The sequence below is a fragment of the Paroedura picta genome, chromosome 15 (assembly GCF_049243985.1).
Source record: "Paroedura picta isolate Pp20150507F chromosome 15, Ppicta_v3.0, whole genome shotgun sequence".
Classification (NCBI taxonomy): Eukaryota; Metazoa; Chordata; class Lepidosauria; order Squamata; family Gekkonidae; genus Paroedura; species Paroedura picta.
In genome coordinates this window covers 7,324,171-7,344,722 of record NC_135383.1, presented here as the reverse complement: position 1 = coordinate 7,344,722, position 20,552 = coordinate 7,324,171, and the positions used below count along the sequence as shown (strand labels likewise).

At 47.8% G+C, this 20,552-nt stretch overlaps 2 protein-coding genes across 2 annotated transcripts; both read right to left on the bottom strand.

The window, feature by feature from the left end:
- Positions 1-2,166: 2,166 nt before the first annotated feature.
- Positions 2,167-9,452, bottom strand: LOC143824627 (chymotrypsin-like elastase family member 2A). The gene is made up of 8 exons (XM_077312062.1): positions 9,338-9,452; positions 8,009-8,097; positions 7,292-7,389; positions 6,716-6,844; positions 5,438-5,574; positions 4,846-4,991; positions 3,389-3,538; positions 2,167-2,287 (listed from the first exon to the last, which is right to left on the bottom strand). Exons 1-8 carry the CDS (start codon positions 9,390-9,392, stop codon positions 2,270-2,272), a joined length of 822 nt encoding a protein of 273 aa, XP_077168177.1. The 5' UTR covers positions 9,393-9,452; the 3' UTR covers positions 2,167-2,269.
- A 3,111-nt stretch (positions 9,453-12,563) lies between these two features.
- LOC143824629 (chymotrypsin-C-like) lies at positions 12,564-18,130 on the bottom strand. The gene is made up of 8 exons (XM_077312065.1): positions 18,024-18,130; positions 16,839-16,927; positions 16,503-16,600; positions 16,236-16,358; positions 15,197-15,333; positions 14,456-14,601; positions 13,774-13,923; positions 12,564-12,640 (listed from the first exon to the last, which is right to left on the bottom strand). Exons 1-8 carry the CDS (start codon positions 18,061-18,063, stop codon positions 12,623-12,625), a joined length of 801 nt encoding a protein of 266 aa, XP_077168180.1. The 5' UTR covers positions 18,064-18,130; the 3' UTR covers positions 12,564-12,622.
- Between the last annotated feature and the right edge of the window lie 2,422 nt (positions 18,131-20,552).

Below are 20,552 nucleotides of genomic sequence, written 5' to 3'. Positions count from 1 at the left end.
GTGTGCTTGGATTCCAAGATGTATTTGAAGAGGGTCATATGGATCAGGGCCAGAGATCAGGGTTCCATTCCCTCACTTTTTTCCCCCTCCATCTGTTGTATTCCTCCTTTCAACTTGCTCCTTCCTGGTTGCACATTGCCAAAGGGAAGGCAGTAGAGGAGCAGATTGTCTCAGCTGCCAACTCCAGGGCTAGAAATACCTGAAGATTTGAGAGTGGAGCCTGAGAGATTGGGGGTTAGGGAGGGGAGGGTATAATATCCTGCAGTCCACTTTCTGAAGCAGCCGTTTTCTCTACGGAAAGTGGAATAATCTTTTAAAAATATGTAATCAATTAATAAATAACTGCTGTGTCGAGTCTACAGCCCCTAGCTGGAGGTTGACAACCCTAGCTGCAGCACAACAGGGCAGCACGTAGCTTGGACCTTACAGACTGCACCTGCAGGAAAGCGGGCGATGTTTAGTCCTTCTCTGATACCGTGTGCAGCATTCCCACAACTTGCTTAGTTATTTCCTTTTTGCTATCTGGCTCTGCAAGGTCATTTAGCCTTTCTCTTGTTTTCGCCGGTAGGAAAGCTGGCATTCTGAGTGGTGTGTGTGCGTTTTTTGGCTTTACAGTAGCTAGAGCACCTTTCTCCTTTCTCAGGCCAACTCAAAACCGCCTCCCCACCACCACCATGAAACCTTGGACATTGCTCAGAGGTTCTCAGGTTGGGATTCGGAGCTTCTCACAGGTGGGTCACAGGTGGGTCACAAGACCAGACAGAGAAAGGTGAACAGGGGTGAGCTAGGAGAGAAGCCCTGTGAGGATTTATGCTAAAGTTGGGGCAACCTGTACCCTGAGAAATGGCCATGCTGTTTAGTAAGGCTATCTGTTTATAAGCAGCAAGCAAGAAAATGGCCTGGGTGACCCAGGTTAGCCCAGACTCTGAATGTCTCTTTCCTTGAAAACCTCATGGCAGGTGCCCCCACTTCTTGAGCTCATGGGCACCTGTGGAATGCTGGTAGAACATGGTGAGTGGAGAGACAAATGGCTGCCACAAGATGGCTGCTGCAGGAGGCACAAAATGGCAGCCACAGCTTACTTTCAGTCACACAGTGATAGGAGCTGTTGCCAAAGCAATCTTATTAAAAACCTACACAGTCCATGATACCTCCAGTGGCCAGTCAGAAGGAGTGCTGGGGAAAAGCCCCATCTGAACCTGCCCACTTTCTAAAATCCTTGGAGGGTACCAGGAGACTGGATTCAAGAGAGCTTTTCTACACAGGCTTCCGCTGTACTAAATGGTTCACAAAGATTATTACAGATCGAGGTCCATGTGGCTGTAGATAGCTTGCTGAAGCCAGGATCCTCCTAGGGAATTTTGCATCATTCAATGAGTCGTGTTAATACTTAGGGATATGAGAACGTAAGAGAAGCCATGTTGGATCAGGCCAATGGCCCTTCCAGTCCAACACTCTCTGTCACATGATGGCCAAAACCTAGGGGCCACCGGGAGGCCCATCAGCTTTGGTTCTGTTTTTAGACACCTGGTTGGTTCTACAGCCCTGATCCGTGGTTTATTGAATGTCTCCTTCCCCACCGATTGCCTTGACTCACTCTGTGTAATCTGCCTTGATTCCCCATGAGAAAGACTGACTATAAGTAACCAATAAATAAATAGATCTCCTGCCACCAAAGCCCCCCCCCCCGTTAATAATCAACCTGTGACTTTGGGGGGGAAATGTAATGAAATGCCTCCCTGGAATTTCATAGCACCTTGCTGGAATCGCAGTTGGTCAATTGAAGATTGAATCGCATATATATTACCATTGGATTAAGATTTCATCCTTCTGATATTTGATAGGAATGCATTTAAGGAGGACCTATTATTAAAGATTAAAGCGTATCTTACATCACCGACAAAGATACCGAAAACGAAAAAATACCTAGGAGTTCGTTTTGATGTTTTGGAAGTCGGAGGAATTGTTTATAGTGGAATAAACTGTTTGTTTGCCATTGCCAGCCTGAAAAATATTTCATTTACTTGTAGTACGGCTGACGGGTCTTCACCTGTTCAACCGTTTTTAGAAAAAGAAACATCCAGGACGACTAGCGAGTTCTTGAACATCTCTGCCTAAAGATACCCCGAGAGTAAAACCGAGGAATTACAGAGAGAAGACTGCAGAGGGTTGGCTACTTTATTGAAGTTTTTGTTTTTGTTTGCTCCACAGCTGGTTTTATTTTTTGACGTCCCCGCATGAATCTTGCTGTTGCTGAGGCCTCCATGGATTAATATTTTTTCATCATCTGTCGATCATGGAAAAGAAAGGGAAAAGTGATATTTATTTCATTTAGACCCTGCTTTTCTCCTAACGGGGACCCCGTGTGGCTCACATAATTCCTTAGGGTTGCCATCCTCCAGCTGCGGGCTGAAGATCTCTTGGGATTACAATGGATGTCCCAACTCCATAGATTTCTTATTTATTTTTTTCAGGTCATAGAATCATGACCGAGAGGGTGGTGAGTGTCCGGCATTGTGCAGGGGAGGGGGTTGGACTAGATGACCCTTGATATCCCTTCCAACTCTATGATTCTATGATTCATAAAGTTGGAAGGGACCTCCAGGGTCCTCTAGTTTGACCTCCTGCAGAATGCAGGAACTCACAACCACATGGTTGGTAGCCATGTCGCTCTGAAAGAACGGAGCTTTGGATTTCTTTGCCCTTTTCTTTCCATCTTCCCTTCTGAACTATTTATGTGCTTAAAATATGTGCATATATATCCCGCTTTCTATATTCTAAAAAAATGTTCCCAACAAGGATATGAATCAAAGCTCAAAACAGAGCTAGGACTGGGCCGTAAGATAACAATTGTTACTGTATGTACTGAGCGTGCAACAATATACAAATACATTGCTCTATCAATATCCAAAAGTTTCAATAAATGCCCCCCGCTGGAATACAAAGTTTTTTTTTTCAGAGGTCCCAGCTCTGAGCTGGGAAATACTTGGGGATGGAGTCAGGAATGGGTGGGCCAGAAGTGGGCGGGAAGGACCTCAGCGGAGTATAAAGCTATGGAGTCCCCCTCCAAAGCATCCATCTTCTCTGATCTCTTCTGTCTGGGGAGGAACCATAATTCCAGGGGATCCCCAGGTCCCACCTGGGGAGTGGCATCCCTAGCCCAGGGGCATCACGTTGAGGATCTCCGCTGGCTCCTCAGAGTCACAGTAGGCAGTCGGGAAGCAGCTCGACCCATCCGCAGGGACTGTAGCTGGGCTCTAGTAGGAAGGGAATTCTCCCCATCTCTTGAATATTTTTGCTGCCAACCGCACTCTTGACATTGTGCCTGTTTGTGCTAGCAAGCCATCCTCCCCCCCCCCACCACGAGTGACCCTTTACAAGAGCTAACCTCAGCGATCCAGTCGGTGAAAGCAGAGACTCGGGTGAAAACAGTGGGCTTCTGGTAGTAGTTGCATCCCTGAGCGGAGACGAAACTGGCTATGCCGTGCACCTCCCACTTGCTACCGGATTTGCAGTTCAGCGGACCGCCGGAGTCCCCCTGCAAACAAACACGACTGAGTGAAGCTTTCCGGGGGCCGTCCTTCTGGGCCCCTGTCCTATCTGAGCGGTGGAACGGCTTGCAGAGAGGCAGGCAGTCTGCATCTCATCGGCTGCAGCACCCCCTGCAAACTTGTGCTCTAGATCAAGGGTCCCCCACTTTTCTCAGCTCGTTGGCAGTTTTGGAATTCTGACACAGAGCGGTGGATGCTGCAGGTAGTGGGGCCAGCCCCAAAATGGCCGCAAGGTGAGGCTTAACGCTGGTGGCGATTCTTCAGGCGATAAGGCTGTTCAACAGGCTGTTTTTCGATCTGCACAGTCCAGCCGTCCAGCCCTCCTGGATCCAAACTCCAACCAGCCCTGCCCACTTTCTGAAAACACTCAATGGTCACCAGGGAAGTGACCCATTGGACCCCCTGCTCTAGATGGCCACACAAGCTGCCATCCTGTGCACATGTACCACAGAGTAAGTCCTATTGAATGCAGCAGAATTTACTTCCAAGTAGGTGGGCTTCGTTTGGCTTGCTCTATAACTAAAGGAGAAAGGGGATGGAGGCTATATGGATCCACCTCTACATTATGGATATAAACCTTGTTGTATTGTTATATTGTACTGTTACACCGTTATCTGGTTACAACTATTCGTTATTATTATAAGGTTATTCACATGTTTTTATAGACCGTTTTATGTGTTGCTCCTTGTTCTTATGTAAATCGCCCTGAGTCTCCGGGGAGGGTGGTATATAAGTATGATAAACAAACAAACAAACAAACAAACAAACATACTAAGACAAATCCAGAGGGTGAATCCACTTTTTGGGATTTCCCTGAAAGCGCTACAACGAAGCGCTTTTCGCGGATCGGTTTCAGAAGTGTTGCAGATTGTCAACGACGTTGTGCATAATGGCAAAACTGTAGCGATTTCAATTTGTAACCATTGTGCTATTTTGGACGAATGCGGAACGGCCCCTAATTTAGAAAAGGACCCATTTGCAAATGCTCTAAATCCAAACAGAGCTCTTTTCAACGTTCGGGACATGTCAGGAGACTTCTGTTTCTTAGCACTGAATCCTGATGACTTTTCCCTCCCTCTTTGGAGCTTCGAATTACCTGCAGGGAGCTCCCATTTGGAAATCCTCCACTGGGGGGAAGATGCTTGGATATTTCTCTAAATCCAGGGGGGGATGGAGCAGCTAGGAAATCATCCAGCGCAAAACAGGGTCCTGGGAATGCCTGACTGATAAACATCGGGCTCCGACTTGCAGATTTGGGCTTCCTTCCTTGCCAACCCCCTCAGGTGATACTCACATTGCAGCCAGATATGACACCATCACCGCCCGCGCAAACCATACTGGTTTTTATGCTGCTGCCCCACCAGCTGGACTTGGAGCAGGTCGCGTGATCCACCACGAGCAGGCGGCCTTGCTGGAGGACTTTTGGAGACGCACCATTGGCTGTGAAGAGGCCAAAGCCAAGAGACTTTAGGACCGCTCATGCAAGAAGGAGGGGTATCCATAAATTTTCCCAGCAGGGCAAAGAGCAGTTCTTTGGGTGACCGTTTCAGGATGGGAAATTGACACAAGGGGAAGACCTCTTGGGGGGGGGGGACAGGAGAGAGGATGCAGGGATTTTGTTATACATGGATTGTTCGATCAGGTGGTCTTGGGTGTAAACTAAAATTCTGGGTGCCACAAAGGGTACCAAGGCGAGGAGATATCGGCGGCCACTCTCCCTTTGAGAATAGGGGAGCTCCCTGTGAGATTTTTTGACAGCCGTCTTACAATTTGTTGCTCGTACCGAGTGATCCGTTCACCACAAGGGAAAGCACCGTAAGAGGACAGGAGACGGATGAAACGAATAAAAAAGGACAACAGCAAATAAACCAAGGATGGCGCCTTACTTTGCAGCCTTCCCCAGCCAGTTATGTAACAGGCGGTGTTTGCCGATAAGATCTTGTCGGATTTGGGCAGGCAGGCCAGCTGGATTTTGTCACTCAGGGTGACGTGCTCGGAGAGTTTGATCAGTGCGATGTCGTTCCTAGTTTCCATTGGAAGAGGAGAAAGACAGAGGATTGCATACACTGCAAGATACAAGGTTTACTTTTCCTGGTTTGTTTTGTTTTTTAACTTTCCCGGGATGGACTTGGGTTGTCTTTTCAACACACTGTTCAAGGTGTGTCTCTAGCATCATCATCTGTGGGGTTTCAGCCCCTTCCTCTAGCTTTCTAGGTGTTAGAGACAGGACAGCTGCTTCCCAATTGTTCCAGAGGTGCACAGAAATGAACAGGCACAAACACTGCCAGTCAAACCACCCGTTCTGCTGGGGCTGCAGCTCAGTGCTAAAGCATCTGTGTGATGCACGGAAGGTCCCAGGTTCAATCCCTAGCATCCCCAGCTAAAAGGATTAAGCAGCAGGTGATGTGAAAGACTTCCAGCTGAGTCTGGAGATTGGAGAGCTGCTGCCAGTTCGAGTTGACAATACTGAGCTTGATGGACCAAAGGTCAGATTCAGTATAAGGCAGGTTCGTGTGTGTGTGTGTGTGTGTGCGTTCACAATCAAATCCCCCCCATATAGCATAGATTTTAAAAAGCATCCACTGAGGTGGGGTCCTGACATGGACTGGTAACACGGTATTGGGAAAGGGGAAATTACAAGTCTTCTCTTGCAAAGTTTCTTTATTGACCCCCTCCTTGGGCATTTGGCACCAGTAGCGAAGAAGGTTCATAAAATGCAAACGGAAAATCATTATTTGTGTTTCCTTGACAGAAATGGGTAAATCAAGAGAAATTGAAACGTTGCAGGAAAGGTCAATTCTCCCTCCCCTAGTTACAAAAGGGAAAGTTCTCCATTTCAGAAGAAAGAGAATTTCTTCCATGCCTGGGATGTGAAAGGACCGCCTAGCTAGGACCATTAGCTGTGGTCCTGCCTGGCTGGGATTATTAGCTACAGTGGTTGGGACTTCGAGTGTGGAATGTAGGCGCTAGGATTCCCCAGTCTCCCATAAAGCCATCCTGAGATGCAGGGAACTGGAAGGGAGCCGACCAATCTCCGTGCTGAACAAGTGCACATGAGCGGGTGATGCTCCAAAAACTCCATTTGGCTCCAAAATGTTCTGCCCACCATCGCAGAGGTAAAAGGGAGGGGAACTGGCAACCTTATTTCGGGATCCTCAAATTACCCATTGGAAACTTTGCTCGAGTCCCATTTGGGGTGCACCACGATCTTTTTCGGAGAGACCGTGAGCGATCCTTTCTCGCTGGCGGTCAGGTCGTACTTCCCGAGCTGCACGCGGTAGGTCCGAGAGGAGCTGAGGAAAGAAAAGGAAGGGAAAACAGCCAGGCACCTTAATTCAAATCTCTAGCTTAATCGAACCCCAGCAACTTTCTGCCCCGTTCCCCTGCCACTGATGCAGGTTCGGTTTAAGGATTCGCAGGGTCCATAGCAATAGTTTAAGGATTGTGGGGCCTTTAGCAGAGCCAAAGAGGTCCATAGTGAGATTTCATCCATAGTGAGATTCTATGCCGAGTCTCATTATGAAAAATGGTAAAAATCCTCACTTTATAACAAAGGTTAAATGAAGGACAAATTGTGATCTATCCAATAAGTCTCTCTTTAATGCCCGCCATTTTTGCTTGGCTTTTCAGAGGGAGTGTAATTCAAACTCAACCACATTTGGCATTTTCTCACTTTCCCCAAGTTTCAAGATTGCGTTCCAGCTCTGGTGCAGATTTGAGGAATCCCCAAACTGACGTACCTGATGCAGTGAGCTGCCGTCATGACCCAGTTGGTAGCTATGAGGGTCCCCCCACATGTGTGATGCCAGCTGCTGCTGGAGCTGTACTGAAGAGAGACCTAGAAATGAGAAAAGTCATAGGGTCAGCCCTGGAAGGTGAGTATATGACCTTATTTGACTATTTCAACCATTCTTTCCTCTCTAATGGGAAGCCGCAGTGGGTTGGGACATTCTTTGCTTCTCCCTTGTATCCTCGCAGCAACAACCCTGCAATGTAGGTCCAATGAAAGAGGGACTGGCTCAGAATTGCCCGGCAAGCTTCCCTAGCAGAGTGAGGGGTTGAACTTGGGTCCCCCCACCATCCCTCCTTTGAATCTCTTGCCCACTACACCCGACTGTCTGTGCATTGCACCCAAATCATGTTGCCACCAAATTCAAACGGAGGTGGTGAAAGTCCCAGCAATAACCATATATACGAAAACAGCATAAGTCATGTTAGTCTGTCTGTAGCAGTAGAAAACAGCAAAAGTTTATGAACATCTTAAAGACGGACGCGCTTTGTGGCAGGAGAGGAGCTTTTGTGAGCAGTGACTTACGAAAGCACGGACCCTGCCACATAAAACTACACAGATAGGTATATTTTAACATGACACACTGCACTGGACATGTGAAAACTGCCTGCTTTCAAGAAAAAAAAAGAGGGGACTCTCTTGCTAGGATTGAGAGAAGTTTACTTACCTGCCAGGGCCAGCTGTTGGGTTTGACAGCTTCTCCTCCCACGACTCTGGACAGGTTGGGTGTGTAGGCGGGGACCCCACAGCCCGAAGCTGCAAGAAACACAAGAGAGACATTAAGAGTCACTGTGGCAAGCAGAGAGAACTCAGCATCGATGTCCTCCAAGATGAAGCAAATTTTGGTTATACAAACTGTCTTTTCCCTCTCGCTTGGGTCTCTCCCCTCACACTCCAGTTAATGATCCCTGGGGCCTGCTGATGAAGTTCAGGGGCTGAAGATAACACGGGTTTTGTCTATCTCGAATAAGGTAGAGTCCTCAACGTCTGTTTGTGTGCACCAGCAAATCCAGATTAGACGCCTGTTGCAGGACAGGAAATGGTAACGTTTCTCCAAGTTCCCCGGTGTAAAGACAGGTACATATTAACATGTCTTTGGTCTGTGAGAGCTTCAAGTGGCTTGCAAGAACAAAGGTGGCAGAAGGAACTGTGCTACAGGCAGCTGATGAACGGCACCGGTGCTATAAGTCGCCAAGCAGCAAGGAGAAATCTCTTGGCTTTTAGCTGCACAGTCATCTCACTCCCTGCTGAACAGCCATCTTTTCCCCACCCGTTTCTCCCGCTCTGCAGCTTTTCTTGACAGCCCCTGCACCCAATCCCCGTGCTGCTAGGATGCCCACCAGAACGGTCTCTAACCAATCGGTGGTCAATCCATACAAGCACTCCCAGATACGATCACACCACCTTCCACCTTGTCCAGAACTGAGCCTCCAATGACGGGCAGAGAGATGCCCCAAGAAGCAGAATGTGATGGAGGGACTGTTTTCCCCTTGTACATTCCCTCTACTCAAGGTGGTTTGATGTTTGGCTCTCGTGGCCAATAGCTGCTGAGCAACTAACCCTACAGAAAATTTCCTGTAATCTTTTTTTTGTTTGTTTAAAAAAAGATATTTTTCATAGCTGTGAGCGTCTCTGCATCTCGTGGCAGGCACGGACCCCGGAACCGAATTGTGTCCTAGAATCAATCATAGAATCATAGAATTGTAAAGTTGGGAGAGACCTCATGGGTCCTCTAGTCCAGGGGTAGTCAACCTGTGGTCCTCCAGATGTTCATGGACTACAATTCCCATGAGCCCCTGCCAGCAAATGCTGGCAGGGGCTCATGGGAATTGTAGTCCATGAACATCTGGAGGACCACAGGTTGACTACCCCTGCTCTAGTCCAACCCCCTGCACTATGCAGGACACTCACAACTCTATCGCTCATCCACTGTCACCTGTCCTGCATGAAAAATAATATTTTCTCCTCTCCTGCTTATGCTGGGTTGGAGTCGTACCCGCAGCGGCCAACGCAAGAGCAGCAAAGAAGACCCGAATCATGGTCGCTTGCATGAATACCAAGAGCTGCTCTCTATCCAATCGCTTTATATCCGCGGGGAATTCTCTCGCTGCCTAAGTTGTCGTCAGCATTTTGGAAAAGCTGAGAAACGAGTCTTGGCCTGAGGGGTGCAGATAGGTGCCTTTCCAGTGTCACCTTCACGGGGCGTGCCATACCGGCTGATAGGGAGGCCACCCACCTGCTTATGCTCTCACGCAAAGGCTATTCTTACGTGGTGGAAAGGGCTTGTCAGGTCACACTCAACTATTTGGCAATCAAATTCGGGTTTTAAGGGAGGGGATGAACAGGAGTGGCTTGCTAGTTTAACGGCCCTGGACTTCTTGGATGAACTAGCTTGTAAGATGAAGCTCTTCCGCTGGGCGTTTGGTTGAGGCTGGGGTAGTAAGGTTAGGTCCCTCCTTCTGTAGCCTCTGCAGCCTATGTAGTCTGCGGCTCCCTAGGTTAACCATCTCCTGTGAACACCTACCAGGGCAACGGTGAATGCTAGTGGAAGGGTTGAGGGTGGGTGGGTGAGGAATCTTAGATTGTTGATTGCTGCCGCTATTTTTGGGTGTACAGTGGATTTTATTGGGTCTTATGCTTTTAGGTCTCTGTTTTTACGTTTTTATGTAAACCACCATGAGCCGGCCGGTCCATAAGTACAATAATAAATAAATAAAAATAAAAGCCAGGGCATATTCTGCTATGCTTTTGAGTTCTAAGAAGAGTAGGCTAGCCTGGGATCTCCGTTGTACAGCTAACCTAGAATCATAGAGTTGGAAGGGACCTCCTGGTGTCTGCACTATGGAACCCCCTGCACTATGGAAGACACTCACAACCCAATCGCTCCTCCACTGTAACCTGCCACCCCCCTTAAGCCTTCACAGAACCAGCCTCTCCGTCAGGTGGCTATCCAGCCTCTGTTTAAAAATCTCCAAAGATGGAGAACCCGCCACCTCCTGAGGAAGCCTGTGCCACTGAGAAATCGCTCTGACTGTCAGGAACTTCTTCCGGAGGTTTAGACGGAATTTCTTCTGCATTAATTTCATCCCATTGGTCCTGGTCCGTCCCTCCGGGACAAGAGAGAACAGCTCTGCTCCATCCTCTATATGGCAGCCTTTTAAGTACTGGAAGACAGTTATCAGATCCCCTCTCAGTCGTCTCCTCTCCAGGCTAAACCGACCAAGCTCCCCTGGAATTATAGCTCATCTCTTCTACGCCGACTTCACATTCACCTTTCCCATTCTTGTAATCTATCGGAAGGCACACAACAAGAGGTCTACAACAATTTGTTTTATTCCTTCAACCTACATACTCTCCCCAAAATCCTTTGATGTCTGGACCTGCAAGGAAAAAAGACTCAGGTGTTGCAAGATCTAATACTCTCTGGATCATCTGATCTGTTAACTACACCTGATACATTGCCAACTCCATCTTTGAAAATTCTTGGATACTGGTGAGTGTTGTACGGGGAGTTTGTGCAGTAGGGATGCCAGTCTCCAGGTGTACCTGGGGATCCCCTGGAATTAGAGCTCATGTCCAGACAACAGAGATCAGTTCTCCTGGAGAAAATGGCGGTTTTTGAGGGTGGACTTTATAGCATTATATTCCACTGAGGTCCCTCCCCTCCCCAAATCCCACCCATTCCTGGTTCCACCCTCCATTGTTTCTAGCTATTTCCCGAACCAGAGCTGGTAATCCTATTATGGAGAGGAGAGAATTCAATGCGAATGAGATCCCTTTAAAGGTCCCCCTTGCTGGCGGTCTTCAAGCAGCAGCTAAACAAGTACTTATCCTGGAAGCTTTAGGCTGAATCTGCATGGAGCAGGGGGTTGGACTAGATGACCTGGATGGCCCCTTCCCACTCTAGGATTCTCTGATTCTAACATTTCCTCCAGAGGAACTGATCTCTGCAGTCTGGAAAAGTACTTCAGGTCCTGCCATGGTGTTGGTACTGATCCAATGAAAAGCATAGCAGTCAGCCCTAGTTTTCTGAGGAGACTTTTGACCAGAGATGAAGCACACCTCTTTGAGGAGAAGTCATTCAGGCTATTTCCACACTAGCAATATCATTGGGATGTGCATTTTTTAAGGGTCGGCTTTTTCATCTGTTTCCGCACTGAAATTTGATTCTTCAAGCACAGTCACTTGCCCTGCAGCAAAGGAATCCCCCGAAAACCAGATTGGGTTTTTTTCAAGTGACTGAAATAGACAAGTTTTAGGGTGGTGTTTTTGTGTATTGTTTTTTGTTGATTGGGTTGTTCGTTTTATGCTTCTCCACATATTTGTTGCTCGTTTTATGCTCCTCCACATATTATGCTGTCATATTTCTGTGTTTAAAATTAAATTTTAAAAAAATGTTAAATTAAAATATTTCCAGCTTCCGATGAAACCAGCAGGGCTGGCACAATTAGCTGTGTAAAAGTCAAATTTGGGCTATGGCTAAACAGTGGTCAACTGTCAGTGATATATGGTGATATAAACACAAGCCACTGGAGCATTAATGGTTAGAGGGTCAGGATCTAGGATAATTCTGCGAAAGGAGATCCCTGTACAGGTCTCCTCCAATACATGAAAGCTTTATCTTTGATATGTACCATATATGAGTTGCAATTGTTCAGCAAGAAATCAGATTCTCTGTGAGAAGAAATATTCTCATTGGGAAGATTGTGAGCAGTATGATCTCGCCCTTATGTGTGGGTGGAACACTAAAATGGACACAATGGGATTTTGAAGCTAGTGTGCAAACAATAGCCTAGGAACACCGGAGGAAAAATGAGCATGGCTTACAGAAGATGGAGAAGAATCTCCATCAATTTGCCATTAATTGGACTGTACATTGCTTAGAGGAAGGAATTGGCTCAAGAGGGGCTTCTTGGTGTGAAAAGCGGGGTATAAATCTGCTGTGAACATTGTGTTGTCTCAGGAGACCAGACTGTAGAACAAACAAATCCCACTCAACACCGGTTCAAAATGGCTGACATCCTCAGATTCCATTTTCTCCTGGTGTTTCCCTGAACTGCTTCCCTCTCCGTACCTATTCACAAAACACTTTGGTTCCTGCCCACATGAAACGGAGTATTGTGTACGCATATTTGCTCCTCATTTTTAATACTGGAGAAGGTGCCGGTGAAAGCATTATTATGTTTTTTGAGGCAGGCAATCAAGCATCAGAAGGAGGCCGATTGTGATGAAGAGGTTTTTATTGAACCCTGACAATGTAAAAAGATGGGATCTGCGTACTTCAGTTCTCGTTGATTTTCTAGCGAAGGCAAAAGAAACAAACAGGGGTTAGTGAGGCAATTTGGAAAAATATATCAAGTACAATAATAACTACTAGGCTGTGCTGACGGGTAAGCAAATGTTCTCCATTTAACTCCTTTTCATTGTCACGTCTACTTCTGCCCTTGGTTTCGGCTCTCATAGTTGGTTTTGCATATTCATTTGTATTGTGCACGCAAGTACGTTTTTATATGCCATTTATGCAGCACCTAGTTGCATAATAAGTTATGGGATAATATGCCTACTTTTTATGCATGATGAGCAATGAGTAACGTGTGCTTTCTGCTAATGCTCTGAAAACAGTGAATGATGAGTACGTTTTTAGCTTCCTGTTCTCTCAAGCCAAGTCAATTCACAGCTGCCAGACAGCAAATCCACATAGTTATGGTTTATCATATCGTATCATCATATCAAGAAATAAAATAAATCCGTCTTTGTTTTTATAATCCACCCTTCCTGAGTGCTCGGGTGGGTAACAACATGGGATAAACATCAATTCAATAGAAAATCATATAATATATATATACAATAAAACAGTTGATATTTCAGTTTGCCCCCCAACTGGTTTAGGTTGGGGGGCAAATCCTTGGAGGGCAGATCTTCCCTCGGTTTCCAGCAGTGTGGCCAGAATTTCTTAGGTGGAACAGCTCTGTCTTGCAGGCCCTGCGGAAGCCTTGCAGGCCCTGCGTTCCACCAGCCTGTCCCTGGCTGAGACCAATCTCCTCTCCTTTGGGCCCTGAATGGCATGGGGCAACATGAATGTGTATTTCAGCCTCAGACTGAGTCAGATCATGGGTTTGTCCATCAGTCTACTTTTAACTGGTCAAAAACAGGCCACAGCTCTTCATGTCTTCTGCTACCTGGGCCTTTTGACTGAAGGTGCTGGGAATCAAACCTGGGACCTTCTGCATGCAAAGTGGATGCTCTACCACTGTGGCACAGCCCCTCCCTGGATAAACATTCCATTACTCCCCCAAAGCTGGGCTTTACCCCAAAACTGGGGAGGGGGGAAGCTACAGCAAAATAAAAAAGCTCCAGTTCTGATCCTCACAAACCCAACATCTTGCCCTGATGGGTTCTCTCTCAAACTTTGAGTGAATTTGATTGTCTCACCTCCGTTATCCAAGGGATGTAAGCAGATACCCGGGTGAAAACGGTTGGCTTCTTAGCAGTGTTGCAGCCCAGCCCCGATCCAAAGCTCACGATCCCGTGAACTTCCCAAGAGTTGGCGCTTTGGCAGTTCAAGGGGCCACCAGAATCCCCCTGGCACAAGAGAAACAATATTTTAAAAATTTAAATGGCGACGGGGCGAGAGTTTGCTTGCCAAAACTCCTCATTCATTCATTCATTCATTCATTCATCCATCCATCCATCCATCCATCCATCCATCCATCCATCCATCCATCCATCCATCCATCCATCCATCCATTTTCAAATTTATATACCGCCACTCTCCATTTGAACTCGCAGTGGTTCACAATAAAACAAAACCGGTACAACCCCTTAAAAAACCCTTAAAACGCTAAACATTAAACAGTAAGCATTAAAAAGATGGCAAGGCAGAGAGTTCTTCTTCCCACCCCCTGTCCAACTTGCGGTCAAAAGCTCTCTCTCATTGGGAGCGAGGGCCCTGATCTAACCCTTGGCTACGGTGAGATTCGAACTCAGGGCTTCTTAGCCCAGCCTCTTCACCATTCCGCCTTGATTTTTTACAGCGACCCAATAGGAGCAAATGCAAACCTTCCAGGGTGACAACGAAGGGAGAAGCTCCCGGCAAAGGGAAAGGGAAACTTACGTTGCACCCTGAAACGACACCGTTTCCTCCTGCGCACACCATGGTGGTCCGAACCGTGGAGCCCCACCAGTCACGCTGGGTGCAAGTCTGGTGGTCCACGACGGGCAGAAGGGCCTGCTGGAGGTTGTCGGAGATGGGGCCGTTAGCTGCAAAACAGAAGAAACGGCAGTCGGGGTTAACGGCCCAGGAGTGCTCCAAGAACCCATGAGTGACCTAAAGCAGCCTTTCTCTACCTTTCTACCACTGAGAAACCCCTGAGACATCCTTCAGGCCTCCAGAAACTCCAGAAGTGGTCCGCTTGTGCAGAATATTGTTGGGAAGTGGGGCCTCTCCCCTTCCCACTCCACCCAGGCCCATCACTGGAGGAGAGTATTTCCAAAATGCCAGGGAGCTCCTCACCTAACTATGCTAAATACACATCTCCTCCGATGCCCCCTAGAGGATGCTCTTCATATTCTGTCCAGCCATGCACAATACAGATCTTGCATCATAAAGGAGCTCAGGGCAATGAACCTGGTGCCTCCAATTTTTTGCTCACAACAACCCTACAAGGTAGATTAAATCCACAGCAGTGGCAGCTGCAGGGGTGGACTCACTGGCTGTGGCAGCTGCAGGGGTGGCTTATCGCTTACTTCCCGTGTCCTAATTCCCCACTGGCCTACTGGCCCTGCCGGATCGCAGAACTTTTGACCCTTGCAGCGAGTCACTGTATGCAAGGCAGAGAATGCATCTTCAACTTACTCCACAGGCGTCCCCATCCGGTGATGTAGCAGGGGTAATCCTGGGCCAGCACGGCCTCTGCGTCGGGCAGGCAAGACGGCTGGATGGTGTCACTGAACTGGACGGGCTCAGCGAGCTTGAGAAGAGCAATGTCGTTCCTGAAAGAGAACAGTGCCACAGAAGGGGAAGAGAGATTAAAACTCAGGAGAAAGATCCTTGGACTTAAACATGGGCTGGACCTACTTTTCACTCTCTGAAAAGTTTTGGTTTCATTTCATGTTTTTCTGCAGGGCCTAGTCCGCACACAAAGGATAATGCTCTTTCAATGTGCTTTGGCAGATGGATTTTCCCGTGCAGAACAGGAAAATCTACTTCTAAAGTGCTTTGAAAGTGCATTATCTATTGTGTGCAGAATAGGCCCAGGATGTGCTTTTCGGCAAGCTGGAATTTCCAAGCGTGTGTTTTCGTTGGTAGAATAATTTTTCGAGCTCAGTATTCGGGTTTGGCATTCGCCATTGTCTATATAATCCCCTTTGCTATTTCCCTTTTGTAGCGCTTTAGTATCATTCTCTTGTTTTCTAAAACTGAAAACAGAATCGGGGAGGGGGCCAATCTCCGCTGACTTTTGGCGACCCCAGAGGGTTTCCAGGGCAAGGTGGTTTGTCATGTCCTACCACTGCATTAGCAAACCTCGATTTTCTTGCTGGTCTCCCATCCAGGCCTGATGCTGCTGAGTTTTTGAGATTTGACAAGATCAGGGCAGCCGGAACCAATCAGATCAGGGTATAAAAGACAGTCAATTACATAAGTTCAATTACGGAAGGTCAATGACGTAACTACAGCTTAACCATCCCAAACACGAATACACAGCGGGGTTGAACGGTGTTTGGAGAGTGACTAATGCAGCTTGCCAGTTGGTACCCCAGAGCTAAAGAGAGAGAGAGAGAGCGGTAAAATGACACAACCCACTTCTCCCATATGGACACTGCCGCTCTGGTAAGAAGTAAACAGTCAAAGCAGCAGGGAGAAGGGGATAGAAAAACCCTAAAATCTCCCTCACACAATCAGGAAGGAGTTCCATTTCTCGTGGACGATCAGCTTCTCCACGGCTACGGCCACCGAACCGGCTTCTTCTTCTTCCAGGTTCTGCTTGCCCAGGACGACGCGATAGGTCCGGCTGGAGCTGAGGAACCGCAGGAGAGAAACTGATTCGGACGCGGAATTCTGGAGGTGCCCGTAAAGCAGCTTTCCGCTGCGGGCCCCGGTTGAGGCCGGTTTGCAGTGACATGCAAAAGTCGCTCGCTCTGTGCAATGCAAGGCCATTTACCTGATGCAATGAGCAGCCGTCAAGACCCAGCTGGCGTCGATCAGGGTCCCGCCACAAGTGTGAGCCCAGGCGCCGTTCTTGTTGTATTGGAGAGAGATCTGAAAAGGTAAAAGAAGGTTCGCTCCATTGCAGGCTCCTGGCTGGGTTTCTTTGAAAACACAGATCTTTTATTGAAGTAACACCAGCCGACACCAGCGATATCAAACAAGGAGCAAGGGAAAACCCAGGGACACATACACACTGCAGTCGGCCCGCCAAGAGCCCTGATTGGCCCCTAAGAAAGCCTTTTGGTTGGTTCATAAAGTCCAAGAGATCTATCATTGGAAGCTATCTTACCTGCCACGGCCAACTGTGGGGTCTAGCATCCTCACCTCCAACAACTCGAGAAGTATTTGGCAAATATGCCGGCTTGCCACAGCCATGGGCTGGGAAAAAAAAGAGGAACAGGCAGAGAAAGAAAAGGGATGAGCAACTTAGAAACAACAGGTTGGACAAGGCACTGACGAAAGAGGAACTAATCTGACCGTTTCTGTTTCCTTCTCTCTTTTTTAATGTCGTCATTTCGTGCCTTTTTCATTTTCATTGATAGCATCTCTAACTTTTGTTTCTTTCACGGTATTTTGACCTTTTTATGTCTATAACCGAACTGTTGCCAAAATGCATCCTTTTAAGGGGACATTTTTTGCTGGTTTCACTTTTAAAATGCTCATTTGTTTCAGTCAGTTAAACCAGCTGGAGGTTGAAGAGTTAAATGCTCTGTTCCTCTTCCAGATTGGTGCTGAGGCAAATCGAGGCAGCACAATATTATTTGCATTTTATTATGGCTCAAATAGGGTCTTCTTGCCATCATCTGAACCCTCAGACGGAAATATGGGGGAAGGTCTTTCTCTGCCCAAGACCTTTGGAGAAGTTGTTAACACTTCTAGTAGTAGACTGTGCTGAACTAGACAGGCCACTGGTCACACCTGATATAAGGAAGTACCTCAGTTTAGGTGTCCTTGGAGTTCGGTGTTATTAGAACAAAGAAACTGAGTTTTATATACTGCAGGGAATGGGATTCAATACGAGCCAGCTTGGTGTTATGCTTAAGAGTGGCGGCTTCTAACCTGGAGAGCCAGATTTGATTCCCCACTCCTCTTTCACATGCAGCCAGCTGGGTGACCTTGGGCCAGTCACAGTTCTCTCAGAGCTCTCTCAGCCCCACTTCCCTCACTGGGTGTTTGTTGTGGGGAAAGGAAGGGAAGGCGATGGTAAGGTGCTTTGAGACTCCTTCTGGTAGCACATTGGGGTGGTTACAGTCCTGTTAGAGCTGTTCTGTCTGAGCAGACCTGTCAGAGCTTTACCTCACAGGGTGTCTTTTGTGGGGAGAGGAAGGGGACTGTATAAGCCGCTTTGAGACTCCTTCAGGCGGTGCAAAGCGGGGTATAAAAGAAATATTCTTCTAAATTTGTACTCAGCAGACAATGAACTACATTGGGAACGGGCCCCAAACTGAACACAGCCCTCCCACAAAGTACTTACCATATGCCAGGAAAACAGCAAAAAAGACGAGTTTGAACATGATGACTGATCCTTATGTAGGCAGAGCCAGGAGAAAATCTGAGTATTTATAGGGGAAAACGAGGCTAGATTCAAAGCCAAGGGCAGAAAGTCAACAAAAGGTAAGATAAAGGCCCATAATCTGACCTTGCTAAATTATCACTCGACAAATAGGAAATATTTGGAATTTTGAAGAAAGGGGGCGTGCCGTTCCGGGTGGCCGTGACCACATTTGACACTCTGGCCACTGAACTTTCTCACAGTGGTCTCTCGGCTTTTGGGCAAACCTCCTCAGCGCCATCCTCGTGCCTCAATCCAGCACTTGGCCAACGGTCTGAGACATCCTGCCAGACATTTTGGCCAATGACGGCAACCCACGGTGTATGTTGGGGAAATTGGGAGTTGGACCAACCATTGGGAACGAAGGGAGAGCAGATGCAGCTTCATTGGGAACCCAGAAGGGAAATCTGTTCAGATGGTTAAAGCGGCAATGAGTCAGGTAGAAATGTTCAAACCCACCATTCACTGTGGCTCCAGAATCTGCTGGTTACTCAGCACCAACCAGAATGATGCTCCTAAAATAGCTTTAGTCATTCCTACATGACAGGGATTGTTGTGTAACCCTCCCCCATGTTGTTTTTTTTTTTTTTTGGTGTTGTGAGCGAGCTACGTTCCACGCTGTGGCAAAATGGCAAAGGGTGAGCAAAAACAGATGAGCAAAAACAAAGGGAGGTCAAGCAATGCTCCTCTTCCGTTAAGTGGCAGCTTCCACTGCAGAAATCAGCAACTGCTCAGAGCATGCCTTATACTGCCTGCAAATCAAGTGATCGTTGCAAGCACAGGAGCACCAAAGAGTTAGAAGGTTGGCAACCTCCGAATCCGGGACAAGGTTTCCCAGCCCTTTCCTATCTTGGCTAGAACCGCAGTTAGGAACTAATTTTGGAACTGATTTTAGAAAATGTACAACCCCAGCAGTGCCCCAGACTTCCCCCGCGGACTTTGGCAACAATTCCTGAGACCAAAGGTGTTTGTTCACAGATGCTCTCGCTGTTGGAAAGTGAAACAGACTTTAATTTCCCAGTCCTATCATGTCACAAGGGTGCGGCCAGCTGGTCATTCCCAACACCCCCCCTAGCTGTCCCAGCCCCCTGCATGGCTTCACTGCCCCCTACCTGCTGCCGAAGGTGCACAGCACCAAGTCTCTTCATGCCAGCCTCTACACTACCATCTGTCCCCTTTGTGCATTTTCTCAACCAGGGGTCTTGCAAGCACCCCCGCTCAAATTTTGGTTCTGGCCCGGCTGGTAGAGGAGGAGGAGGAGATGTCCCCATTTGCCTGGGGTTGAAAGTGGGGGCAACTGTACCCTTTGCATGAGCCGGTTGTTTTCTTATTTATTAATCGATTTGTATGCCACCCCTCTTGGACTTGCCGTTGATCAAAAATAGCTGGTAGGGTGCTATTGGGTGCTGACCTAGATGGGTGTCAAGGTCATAGTTTGCCTATGGCACCAAAGAACAAAGAAGCCACACACACACACACCCCGGGCCATCCCTTTACAAAGTAAATTTAGACTTGCAGGTTGGGGTCCACGGCAGGATGGGGCCCACGGCCATGCAAGAACTGCGGTGTGCATAACTGAACAGAATCTGAAGAGTGTCCTGCAGGGGGCATCGGAAGAGATTCGTATTTAACATGATCTGATCGGGAATTTCCTGTCCTTTTTTCAAATTATCTCTTCCTTTGACCATACCTCCTCCCTACATCAGGAGTGTTTTAAGGGGGTCTGGAGCCAGTTTGAGGATTTGCAGGGCCCTAGCAGAGTACAATTGTAGCAGCCGAACGGAGGGCAGAGGAGCCCCACACAGTGGAAAGGGGGTGTCACTCTGAGTGTCCTTAAACAGGGAAAGGGGGAGGGGGCGGGGGAGAGAGGCTATAGCCCTGATCCATGGGGGGAACGCACTCTGTGGGGTCCCTGGAAGTGCAGGGCTCATAGTATGTGCTACATGGATAAACCAGTCCTGCCCTGCAGGACTGCACAACAGCTTGACTGCAGAACAACAGTTATACGGACTGCTAGGACTCTCTTTCTCTTTCTATACAAAGATGTTTCGCTCCATAATAAAACTATTTTATTCTTTTAAGCAGCTCTCTCACATATTTATACTCCGCCAACGTACAGAACGGGTTAGATTTGAAACTCAAAGGAGAAATCGGAGCTAATTCTGCACGAGAGACATCAGGGGGCAGTGTTACCTGTGCCGGAGGAGTCCCTTGGTCAGAAAGCATTTCCCGCATCAGTCCCTCGGAGCTCTGCGATTGGCTGACTCTCCTCAGGGATTCTTGCCTTCCATGGTCTAACCGGATCTGCTGCTTTGCCATTAGTGAAACAGCCTTTTGTTGTCACAAAAAAGGGTCACTCTGCCCCACGAACGCCCACGAGCACCAGCAGAAACCCAGCCTCCAAAATGTTTACCATCTGTGAGCAGCTCCCTTCTCAGCCTACTGAGTACC